Here is a 13,741-nt window from a genome sequence, read left to right on the forward strand (position 1 = left end):
AAATATTTTTTAATTTTAATACAAACAAACAATAAAAGTTACAAGTGCAGAAATATTTTTTAATTTTAATACAAACAATAAAAGTAACAAGTGCAGAAATATTTTTTAATTTTAATACAAACAATAAAAGTAACAAGTGCAGAAATATTTTTTAATTTTAATACAAACAAACAATAAAAGTTACAAGTGCAGAAATATTTTTTAATTTTAATACAAACAAACAATAAAAGTAACAAGTGCAGAAATATTTTTTTATTTTAATACAAACAAACAATAAAAGTAACAAGTGCAGAAATATTTTTTAATTTTAATACAAACAAACAATTAAAAGTTACAAGTGCAGAAATATTTTTTAATTTTAATACAAACAAACAATAAAAGTTACAAGTGCAGAAATATTTTTTAATTTTAATACAAACAAACAATAAAAGTAACAAGTGCAGAAATATTTTTAATTTTAATACAAACAAACAATAAAAGTAACAAGTGCAGAAATATTTTTTAATTTTAATACCAACAAACAATTAAAAGTTACAAGTGCAGAAATATTTTTTAATTTTAATACAAACAAACAATAAAAGTAACAAGTGCAGAAATATTTTTTAATTTTAATACAAACAAACAATTAAAAGTTACTAGTGCAGAAATATTTTTTAATTGTAATACAAACAAACAATAAAAGTTACAAGTGCAGAAATATTTTTTAATTTTAATACAAACAAACAATAAAAGTAACAAGTGCAGAAATATTTTTTAATTTTAATACAAACAAACAATAAAAGTTACAAGTGCAGAAATATTTTTTAATTTTAATACAAACAATAAAAGTAACAAGTGCAGAAATATTTTTTAATTTTAATACAAACAATAAAAGTAACAAGTGCAGAAATATATTTTAATTTTAATACAAACAAACAATAAAAGTTACAAGTGCAGAAATATTTTTTAATTTTAATACAAACAAACAATAAAAGTAACAAGTGCAGAAATATTTTTTAATTTTAATACAAACAAACAATTAAACTAACAAGTGCAGAAATATGTTTTAATTTTAATACAAACAAACAATTAAAAGTTACTAGTGCAGAAATATTTTTTAATTTTAATACAAACAATTAAAAGTTACTAGTACAGAAATATTTTTTTAATTTTAATACAAACAAACAATAAAAGTTACAAGTACAGAAATATTTTTTAATTTTAATACAAACAATTAAAAGTTACTAGTGCAGAAATATTTTTTTAATTTTAATACAAAAAACAATAAAAGTAACAAGTGCAGAAATATTTTTTAATTTTAATACAAACAAACAATAAAAGTAACAAGTGCAGAAATATTTTTTAATTTTAATACAAACAAACAATAAAAGTAACAAGTGCAGAAATATTTTTTAATTTTAATACAAACAAACAATAAAAGTTACAAGTGCAGAAATATTTTTTAATTTTAATACAAACAATAAAAGTAACAAGTGCAGAAATATTTTTTAATTTTAATACAAACAATAAAAGTAACAAGTGCAGAAATATTTTTTAATTTTAATACAAACAAACAATAAAAGTTACAAGTGCAGAAATATTTTTTAATTTTAATACAAACAAACAATAAAAGTAACAAGTGCAGAAATATTTTTTTATTTTAATACAAACAAACAATAAAAGTAACAAGTGCAGAAATATTTTTTAATTTTAATACAAACAAACAATTAAAAGTTACAAGTGCAGAAATATTTTTTAATTTTAATACAAACAAACAATAAAAGTTACAAGTGCAGAAATATTTTTTAATTTTAATACAAACAAACAATAAAAGTAACAAGTGCAGAAATATTTTTAATTTTAATACAAACAAACAATAAAAGTAACAAGTGCAGAAATATTTTTTAATTTTAATACCAACAAACAATTAAAAGTTACAAGTGCAGAAATATTTTTTAATTTTAATACAAACAAACAATAAAAGTAACAAGTGCAGAAATATTTTTTAATTTTAATACAAACAAACAATTAAAAGTTACTAGTGCAGAAATATTTTTTAATTGTAATACAAACAAACAATAAAAGTTACAAGTGCAGAAATATTTTTTAATTTTAATACAAACAAACAATAAAAGTTACAAGTGCAGAAATATTTTTTTATTTTAATACAAACAAACAATAAAAGTAACAAGTGCAGAAATATTTTTTAATTTTAATACAAACAAACAATTAAAAGTTACAAGTGCAGAAATATTTTTTAATTTTAATACAAACAAACAATAAAAGTAAAAAGTGCAGAAATATTTTTCAATTTTAATACAAACAAACAATAAAAGTTACAAGTGCAGAAATATTTTTAAATTTTAATACAAACAAACAATAAAAGTAACAAGTGCAGAAATATTTTTTAATTTTAATACAAACAAACAATAAAAGTTACAAGTGCAGAAATATTTTTTAATTTTTATACAAACAAACAATAAAAGTTACAAGTGCAGACATATTTTTAATTTTAATACAAACAAACAATAAAAGTAACAAGTGCAGAAATATTTTTTAATTTTAATACAAACAAACAATTAAAAGTTAAAAGTGCAGAAATATTTTTTAATTTTAATACAAACAAACAATAAAAGTAACAAGTGCAGAAATATTTTTTAATTTTAATACAAACAAACAAAAGTAACAAGTGCAGAAATATTTTTTAATTTTAATACAAACAAACAATTAAAAGTTACTAGTGCAGAAATATTTTTTAATTTTAATACAAACAAACAATAAAAGTTACAAGTGCAGAAATATTTTTTAATTTTAATACAAACAAACAATAAAAGTTACAAGTGCAGAAATATTTTTTTATTTTAATACAAACAAACAATAAAAGTAACAAGTGCAGAAATATTTTTTAATTTTAATACAAACAAGCAATTAAAAGTTACAAGTGCAGAAATATTTTTTAATTTTAATACAAACAAACAATAAAAGTAACAAGTGCAGAAATATTTTTTAATTTTAATACAAACAAACAATAAAAGTAACAAGTGCAGAAATATTTTTTAATTTTAATACAAACAAAAAATTAAAAGTTACAAGTGCAGAAATATTTTTTAATTTTAATACAAACAAACAATAAAAGTTACAAGCGCAGAAATATTTTTAAATTTTAATACAAATAAACAATAAAAGTAACAAGTGCAGAAATATTTTTTAATTTTAATACAAACAAAAAATTAAAGTAACAAGTGCAGAAATATTTTTTAATTTTAATACAAACAAACAATTAAAACTTACTAGTGCAGAAATATTTTTTAATTTTAATACAAACAAACAATTAAAAGTTACTAGTGCAGAAATATTTTTTAATTTTAATACAAACAAACAATTAAAGTAACAAGTGCAGAAATATTTTTTAATTTTAATACAAACAAACAATAAAAAGTTACTAGTGCAGAAATATTTTTAAATTTTAATACAAACAAACAATAAAAGTAACAAGTGCAGAAATATTTTTTAATTTTAATACAAACAAACAATAAAAGTAACAAGTGCAGAAATATTTTTTAATTTTAATACAAACAAACAATAAAAGTTACAAGTGCAGAAATATTTTTTAATTTTAATACAAACAAACAATAAAAGTAACAAGTGCAGAAATATTTTTTTAATTTTAATACAAACAATAAAAGTAACAAGTGCAGAAATATTTTTTAATTTTAATACCAACAAACAATTAAAAGTTACAAGTGCAGAAATATTTTTTAATTTTAATACAAACAAACAATAAAAGTAACAAGTGCAGAAATATTTTGTAATTTTAATACAAACAAACTAAAAGTTACAAGTGCAGAAATATTTTTTTAATTTTAATACAAACCAACAATAAAAAATAAAACAAAATTTTATTAAATTTTCAACTTTCCTGATAGACTGGTTTTATTCTCATAAGAAAATAAACAGTAAAAAGTATCAACATAATAGTTGCTGTAGTTTTCTTATTGTTATCAAAGTTTATGAAAATACTTGAATTCATGTTTGATTAATAAAAATAACGTCACTTACTTTACTATATCTGGTTGGCATAAAATTTTCCCTTTTATGGTATGTATCCAAACAGAAACTTGCTCTTTCTCTTTAGGAAAAGAAATTATATGTACTTTAGGGTCATTTGGGTAATTTCCCCAACTATTTGGGACAACAGAAGAATAAAACATTGTTGGACTGTAAACTGAAAACTGTAGACAGCCACAGCTACTGAGAGAGACGCTTTACCTACATCCCACTCTCGTAATGATGTCACATTCTCAAATTCACTGACCTTCTATCTCGGTAGCCTTGATAATACGCACATTCATTCCAGTCTCTATTTCATGCTCAGCAACTTTACTGGAGGCAACTGTCACTGATGTTGTAGTGTTGATCAATCTCTGAAGACAAAAGGCCAATTGACTAATGTTTCATACACCATTGCACCCTTTGTACCAAACAGGATATTCTAATGATTTGCCCCCTCGACAAATTAATAATATACCTGTGATTATAAGAACAGACTCTACCCCTGGCTTGTAATCTTTTAAAAACAACGGGTTAATGTATAGCAACTACGTCTTGAAAAAGTCATGTAACAGTGTTGCATGATAATGCTGTTGCACAGTACCATGTTTGCATAGTAACAAGTTTTGATTACTGACAGCCAGGTGTGAACTAAGAAAGAAGCCAACAAAATAATGTATCGATTAAAATTTGTTGATAAATGTTTTGATTATTATGTTGCTCGTTTTAGTGTGACAATATTGAACTTTAGTTGTGTTTGATGTCGTTTATCTAGCAAGAAAATCACTGGATGAAATATGAAATTATACCTTTTAAATATTAAACTGTTCAATAATATAAAAATATTATCTTAAAATTTTAGTTCTTGAGTTACTTAGTTATTAATCATGCAAAAATTTAATAATTTCATTTTTTGCTCACAGGTAAAAGTTACGGTGGACAATAGATTCATGAAATGAATATGAAAAATCTTTAATCTTCTGAAGTAAGCTTTTCACAGTTTTTCCATTACAAAATATAGATGAATCAACTTGCAGAAATGAAACACAAATTGAAGAAAATATGTTGATGAACAAACATTTGAGAAAAACAACTTTTATTTAAATATACATCATTTTCATTTAAAAATACATTGGGAGACATTGAAAACAAATTCTACTGTAAAAATCGTAGCTTAAGATTTTCTGTGAGAAATGTCAAAAGATAAATGTTAGTGAGAAATATTATGTCTTTGAAATGTTTGTAAATGGCATGTTGCTATGAAAATATAATATCGGAGGAAGCATCTTCAAGCAATTTTAAATCAGCACACATGAGAAAAACATATTTGTGTAATGTTTTTAAGCATTTTTAACCAATTCGATAATTTTGTTAACCTAAGAATATTTAGGGTTTATTACTATTTCAACAAAATTTAAATGAACCAAAATGTTTGTTTATAATTGAATCTACATTTTATCAAAATAATTACTGTTATGAAAGAGATAATTAGTTGCTCAAAATTGTGTCACAAATGCTTTCAAGTTTTTTTCATATAAATTTAAATACAAAAAACATTGGACCATGAAATCTACATGCGAACAGATACTTGAAAAAAAAACTATAGTTTTGTGAAATGTGTGGAAGAGCATGTTCAACCAGTTCTATGTTAAAGCTTAGCACGCTGACACCTAACACATTTCCGGTTGTGATATGATATCTTCAAATTATTCTGAAACTAAAGAACAACTAAGAAATAACACTGGAGAGAAATCTTTTTCTTGTGAAGTCTGTGGCAAATCATTTACACAAAAACCTTAGTATTACGTTACACATAAAAACACACAATAAGGAGGAACGTTTTCTATGTAAATATTGTGATAAAGTTTGCAACCAACAGTGACTTAAAATCGCACACACTGGAAAGAAACCTTTTCATTTTGAAGTGTATGGACAAACATTTACATAGAAAACTTATGCTATCGTACACATGCGAAGAATACACACTGGAGAGAAACCTTATGTAAAGTTTGTGGTAAAGCATTTGCAACTAATTATAACTTAAAATCACACATAAGAACACACTAACAAAATATCAGAACCTAAAAAAATTATCTAAAACCGACATGGTCTCTGAAAGAAATAAACATTATACCGGTTGTGATAGGAGCAACTAGCTTAATATAAACGAATCCTCAGAAATACCTAGAAGCAATCCCTGGAAGACCAAGCTGTAACAAAATACAAATATCTGCCATAAACAGCATCTATTCTGAAAAGAGTCCTCGGATATAAATTCAAACTATAACAGAATCAAGTGTAAGCTCCAGAAGGGAGCCCTTTGGTCTCTTAAGACTTAGTGAATTTAAATTAAAAAAGGAAAAAGTAAAACCTTATTCTTGTAAATTATGTGGCAAAGCATTTACACAAAACTCTAATGCTGCAATACACATGCGAACACACACTATGGAAACCCACACTAGAGACAAACCTTGTTTTTGTGAAGTTTGTGGCAAAGCATTTACAAAACCATCTGTAGTAAAAGCACACATGCGAACACACACTGGAGAAAAACCTTATTCTTGTGAAGTATGTGGCAAAGCATTTGGAGAGCATGCTAGTGTTAAAAGACACATGATAAGACACACTGGCGAGAAACCCTGTTCATGTAAAGTATGCGGTAAAACTTTTGTAACAAAATCAGAAGTAAAAGCACACATGCGAACACACACTGGAGAGAAACCTTTTTCTTGTAAAATGTGTGGCAAAGCATTTACAGGAAAATCTAATGTTGACGCACACATGCGGACACACACTGGAGAGAAACCTTATTCATGTAAATTATGTGGTAAAGGATTTACACAACGTTTCAGTTTAACACTGCACATGCGAACACACACTGGGGAGAAACCCTGTTCATGTGAAGTATGTGGTAAAACTTTTAGAACAGAATCTTCAGTAAAATCGCACATGCTAACACATTTAGATAAACCATTTTCTTGTGAAGAGTGTGGAAAAACTACTTACATATAAAAATTGTGCTATCATACACATGCGAAGAATACACACTGGAGAGAAACCTTATTCATGTAAAGTTTGTGATAAAGCATTTGCGACTAATGATAGTGTAAAATCACACATGCGAACACACCTTGAAAGAAATAACTTTAATTTCTACTAGACACTATCCTTGAGTGTCTAAAGACTTTCTGTACAAGTTTTGATCAATAAATAATGATAGCTATTAGAAAAGGTGATTTTTGGAGAATTCAACTAATTTAAGAGAAACAGAAAAAGGTAAAATTCAATGCTATTATTTATTGATACAACATATGAAATAACACATTGGAGAAGACGCTCCACATAGAACTTGAATTCCTACTTAACACTGTTTTTGAGAGTCTATAGATATGTTATTCATGTCTAAACTGTTGTACAGCATATTCAACCAGTTTAAAAGTTATTAGCAATTTAGAAAAATGTTATGTGTGTAAAGTTTGTGTTATTACATGTACAATGTATTGTAAATTTAAAAATCGCATGCAAAAACATTATGACATGTCCAACTTATTGTAAATTTATAAAAAAATCACAAAAAAACACATTATTACATGTCCAACTTATTGTAAATTTATAAAAAAAATCACAAAAAATACATTACATGTCCAACTTATTGTAAATTTATAAAAAAAATCACAAAAAATACATTACATGTCCAACTTATTGTAAAGTTATAAAAAAATCACAAAAAATACATTACATGTCCAACTTATTGTAAAGTTATAAAAAAATCACAAAAAATACATTACATGTCCAACTTATTGTAAATTTATAAAAAAAATCACAAAAAATACATTACATGTCCAACTTATTGTAAAGTTATAAAAAAATCACAAAAAATACATTACATGTCCAACTTATTGTAAATTAAGACACCACATGAAAACGCATCATTACATGTCCACTTTATGGTAAATTTAAAAAATCCCAGAAAAACACATTATTACATGTATAACACAATCCGTCACTGGTGTGTGACTGAGCCACGTGTTACCTGAAGGTTCTGGAAACAGTTTGCGTACAAAGTCCTGTCAATTAGATGTCTCCATCAGAAGTAGAATCAAAAGCATACCAAAATGTTGGGTGTAACCATCTCCCATATCAGGGCTGCTGCATTGCCCTGCAGCAGTGTCAGTCTGCATCAGATCTTCTTAGTCTTTCAAGCTCGTTTCCTTTGACCTCAGGCAGACATTCAATACAGCACAAATAATGCACAATTGTAATATAATCTTAACTATTTTATTGTTCAATTGTTCATACAATAACTGTTCCATACAATACTTCTTAAACTAACTAACCTAACTATGATGAGAGGAGGAGGTCCTCTTCCTCTTCCTCTCATCTAGAGAGGGACTGAAAAATACGTGCTCACCTCATGGTGTCCAGAACGAAAGAGAGCGAAAAACAGGAAGGGAAATCTAGGCTGCACTCTGATGTATCCCTCCAGCTACAGCCAAATCACCGCTTGGCCATGTAGGGGGAGGGGGCATGGGCAACCCTAACAGTGGCACTGACGATGTAGTGCCACACATGTCCAACGTATTGTAATTTAAAAATCACATAAAAACACATTATTACATGTCCAACATATTATAAATTGAAAAATCACATGAAAACACATTATTGTATGTCCAATGTATTGTAATTTTAAAATCACATAAAAAAACATTATTACAAACATTATTACATGTCCAATGTATTGTAAATTAAAAAATCATATGAAAACACATTATTACACGTCCAACGTATTATAAATACAAAAATCATATGAAAACACATTCTTACATGTCCAACGTATTGTAATTATAAAAGTCACATGAAAATACATTATTACATATCTAATGTATTGTAAATTTAAAAATCACATGAAAATATATTATTACATGTCTAGCATATTGTAAATTTAAAATCACATGTGTTGCAATATTTTTAATTCATAATGGGGTATGATCCCACACAGTCGCGCGATTCTATTTATAAACGATGCGGCTAGGAACTGACGAATCGAATTAATTCATGTTCTGCTACCTACCAATCAGGAACCAGAATTGCTCCATGAATATTAAAACTTTTCTGTAGCACTTTTGCATGTTTTTTCCGTCTCGACACCATAAGAATCTTTTGCTCTGTGGAATTGTCTACTGCAAACCAGTCACCTATCAGGACTTGTGTGTAACAACGAACCATCAGAAACTGTTCTGTCTACTGCAAACCAGTCACCTCTCAAGACTTATTTAGAACAATGAACCATCGGAAACTGTTCTGAAACTAAACATGGCTTACACTTCTAGAACATGGAAATACATTATTACACATCCAAAGTATTGTACATTTAAAAATCACATGAAAACACATTATTATATTATCCAACATATTATAAATTCAAAAATTACATGAAAACACATTATTACATGTCCAACATATTGTAATTTTAAAAATCACATGAAAACACATTATTACATGTCCAACGTATTATAAATTTAAAAATCACATGAAAACACATTATTACATGTCCAACGTATTGTAAATTTAAAAATCACATGAAAACACATTATTACATGTCCAACGTATTATAAATTTAAAAATCACATGAAAACACATTATTACATGTCCAACGTATTGTAAATTTAAAAATCACATGAAAACACATTATTACATGTCCAACGTATTGTAAATTTTGAAACATTATAAAAGCACATTATTATATGTCCTACGTATTATAAATCTAAAAACCACATAAAAACACATTATTGCATGTCAAACAACTACCAGATAAGATCAGCCTCATAAAAAAATCTTCTAAAATGCCGAGTGGCAATTTCTGGAAGATAAAGCTGCAGCGAAATAAAGAAAGGAGCTAGAAAATGAACAACATATATTCTTTAACTTCAAATCCGAATGAAATCAATGCTGACTACAGGAAGATATGGTCTCTTAAAAGTTATTGAAGTATATTAGACAGAAAAAGAGAGCAACCTTTTTCTTTTGACATGTGTGGTAATGTGTTGATAAACTTTTTTGCTGCTAAGACACATATGCAATGTTGAAGCAAGTACTGATATTTATGCCAGAAAGAATTGTTTTGCTTGATGACAACCAATATGCAATGCCACATTGAGACAATGTAAATATTTTTGAAGTACGTAAGAAATGTGTGAGAAATTAATTACAATGCACTTTATTCTTGCGATGTTTGTGGAAAATCATATTCACACCAGCAATGACATTTATTTTAGTTAAATGTTTCGTTATTCATATGAAGTGTGTGGTAAATCAATTACTTTCAAACATCTTTTAATTCAACACACTGGAGAAAACGAATTCCTACAAGAAACTGTCCTCGAGACTCAAGAGAAACCTTATTTTTAATAAACAGTGAGACGCCATATTCAACCAATTCACGGTGTAGAAGCAGTCTATGGAAGACCAAGCTGTAACGAAATATGGATAGCAGCAGATGTCATAAAAAATGGAAATAGTGAGGAATAAGCATAAACGTTTAACTTAACAAACATTAATCGTAAAGATTGTTTAAGGCTTTCGAGGCGTCATACTGGAAATATTGCCGACATACATGATGAACCAGCAACGCAGATTGCAAGAAAGAAAAAGAATATACAAAATCGAAATAGACATTGTAATATGGAACAAGCCCGAAAGAACTGCACTTATTATTGATGTCACCGTTCCAAATTATTCTGTTCTTAATAGAACTGAATGCAAAAAAATAAAATATCAAGACCTAAAAATTATTATGCAATGCAACAAACAATGGAATATGAAAATATCTGTAATTTGACCATCTGTAATGAATACCACTAAATAATTATGTGGTACTAAATATTATTACCTAGGTAGGAAATTAAGTACAATACATTTTATTCTTGCGATGTTTGTGGAAAATCATATTCACATCAGCAATGACATTTATTGGACACAGAATTTGAAATTATTTTCCACATGTTTTGTTTATTGCTTAATGACGATTTTTATGCAACACACAATAAAGTATTTCGTTTCTTATATTTATTCAGTTGCTATTTTTTTTACTTGTTAATCAGCTTTTCATTTACTAATAGTATAATTTTTATTTTTATTGCTAGGCTAATTTTTGATTTGTTTCTATGTATAATTTTTCTCTTTTCTTATGATGAGAAGCACCACACTTTGAAATACTATGGTGAAAGGCGATTGCTTTATATTCTGTTCTATACAAAAATGATTTTGTATGTGATTTCTATAAACAAAGTTCATCTATTTGTGAGTGTGAACATAAAATAAGTTTGTCTTACCGTGCAGATACTTATTTGATATTATTATGAGTGAGTAAAGATCAGCATGTTCTGTGGAAGAGATATGAGGAAAGTAATTTAAAACACATTTTTATTTACAGAATGCCATCTTACCAGAAGCCCCAGCTACCAGAAGTGTCCTCAACTGTCAACCCGCATTAAATGTCTTTCATATATATATATATATATATATATATATATATATATATATATACATATATAACATTTCCCCTCCCAAGGTCCTTTGCTATTGAAATGCAAGTTCACTTAACATATATAATCTTGCATCCATCTGGGTTGATGTATTAGTCATCCTGATCTTGATCTAACTCCTAACTCTGGAGTTGCTGGGTGTGGTGCTCCTGATCTTGGTTGATGAATTTGCTTGTGTAAGGTTGTGCTGTTGGTATCTTTGAACAAGGTACGAGCAGTAGATCTTGGCGGTTTCGGCGTATATTTTTGCCATTATCCATCAGTACCAAGTATGACCTTGCTTGAGAGCAATATTCAATTACTTTCCCAGTTTTCCCATCACATACTCTGATGTGATCCCCTATCTTTAGTGAAGGCGGCACATGCTTATTGCTGATATGCTGTTTTACCTTCTGCATGTTAGTTGGGGATGATCTGCAAAGATCATAACCATTATCTCTTATGCTTGGAAGAAGTGTTCTCGGTTGGCGGTTCATCAGTTTAGCTGCTGGTGAAGGAGAGTTATTTTTGCCTGGTGTTATATGTAAGGTTAGTAAAGCAAGATGTGGATCGTCTCCAGTCTGGAAACATTTGTGCAGTGTTTTCTTCACTGTTTGGATGGTTCTCTCGACTAGACCATTAGATTATTCCAAATGTTTTTATTATGCATTTGATGAAAAGTAAATTTTATTTATCACGAATTTTTTCATATATATATATATATATATATATATATATATATATGGATCAATAAAGCCTCTTCTCAAAGGCCGGGGATACTCGAACTGAGGAAAACGGGGAAAGGTCCTTTCTTTCTCCATTTTCACCTATCTATATATAATCTGAAAAGGATAAAGCAATTTGTGTAGGGAATTTCAAGTAAACGCGCATACACAAGAATTAAAATATCGTTAAGAAAATGGAATCATTATTTAGAATATGTTTTCAACTATATTTTTAATAAAATCAGCGAGGAAAATTAATAAATAAAATAAATATTAACTGCAAAGATAAAATTGTGTTATTAAAATAATAGCGACTGAAGTTTGCTTTTTTATTTCAGGAACTTTTTTGGGTGGGGACATCTTAGATTTCACCGTGGTATTTCACATGCTCGTTATTGCTATTGAAAATTGACGTTTGTTTATCTTTTAATTTAAATAATTTACAATTTTGGGCTAAAGAAAAATTATTTTGAAAGGAGAAACTAAAAAAGCTTGTTAAAAATATATTATATTTCAAGTGTCTGCTGTGAATTTAAACGTATTTGTTTTATCCGCTGAAGAAATTTTTCCCGTTGCTGGTGAATTAACTTTTTACTTCTGTAATTGATTTTCGATTTCCCATCGAATTCCATTTGAAGGTTTTATTAAAATATAGTAATATTCCTGTTTTATATATAAAAAAATGGCACATACCATTTTAGGTACTTGTGCATTTTTGGTACCATGCTAAAATAACGATAATATTTTGAAAGCCAATCTTAACATGGGGAGGGGATGGTGTTTATAACTATTCTGTGCTTCCACCTAACAATTTAATTATATATATATATATATATATATATATATATATATATATATATACATATATATATATATATATATATATACACATATATATATATATATATATATATACATATATATATATATATATATACATATATATATATATATATATATATATACATATATATATATATATATATATACATATATATATATATATACATATATATATATATATACATATATATATACATATATATATATATATATATATATATATATATATACATATATATATATATATATATATATATATATATACATATATATATATATATATATATATATACATATATATATATATATATATATATATATATATAAAGGCCGTTGATATTCACAGCCGGCTGCGGCTATTCTAAAATGCTATTCGCAGCCGGTCGCATCAGCTGACCGGAAGTGACGTCAGACAAATCTTAAGTAAATTCTTGGCTAGAATTGTAAAAATAATTTGTTTTCTTTTGTAATAGAATTTAACAATTTCTTTCATTTTGAGCTGCTTTTTTCTCCCGTTTATTTTTGTTTTCTACAATTAATAAACCAGTTTACAAGTAAAAAATAAGTTGTTTTAATTTTTAATTACCAACACAGTGGCGAATTTAATTTTTCTCTCTCCCA

At 26.8% G+C, this 13,741-nt stretch overlaps 1 protein-coding gene across 1 annotated transcript in view; it reads left to right on the forward strand.

The window, feature by feature from the left end:
* The window catches only part of LOC145269200 (uncharacterized), a 72,655-nt gene extending 61,558 nt beyond the window's left edge, over positions 1–11,097 (forward strand). The window contains exon 5 of the mRNA XM_080124819.1: positions 6,304–11,097. Within this exon, the coding sequence (XP_079980945.1) occupies positions 6,304–7,041 (738 nt within the window). The 3' untranslated portion in view covers positions 7,042–11,097. The remainder of the gene's footprint in view (positions 1–6,303) is intronic.
* Positions 11,098–13,741: the final 2,644 nt, after the last annotated feature.

This window comes from Euprymna scolopes, chromosome 45 (assembly GCF_053919585.1).
Source record: "Euprymna scolopes isolate OS-2025 chromosome 45, ASM5391958v1, whole genome shotgun sequence".
In the NCBI taxonomy this organism is placed as follows: Eukaryota; Metazoa; Mollusca; class Cephalopoda; order Sepiida; family Sepiolidae; genus Euprymna; species Euprymna scolopes.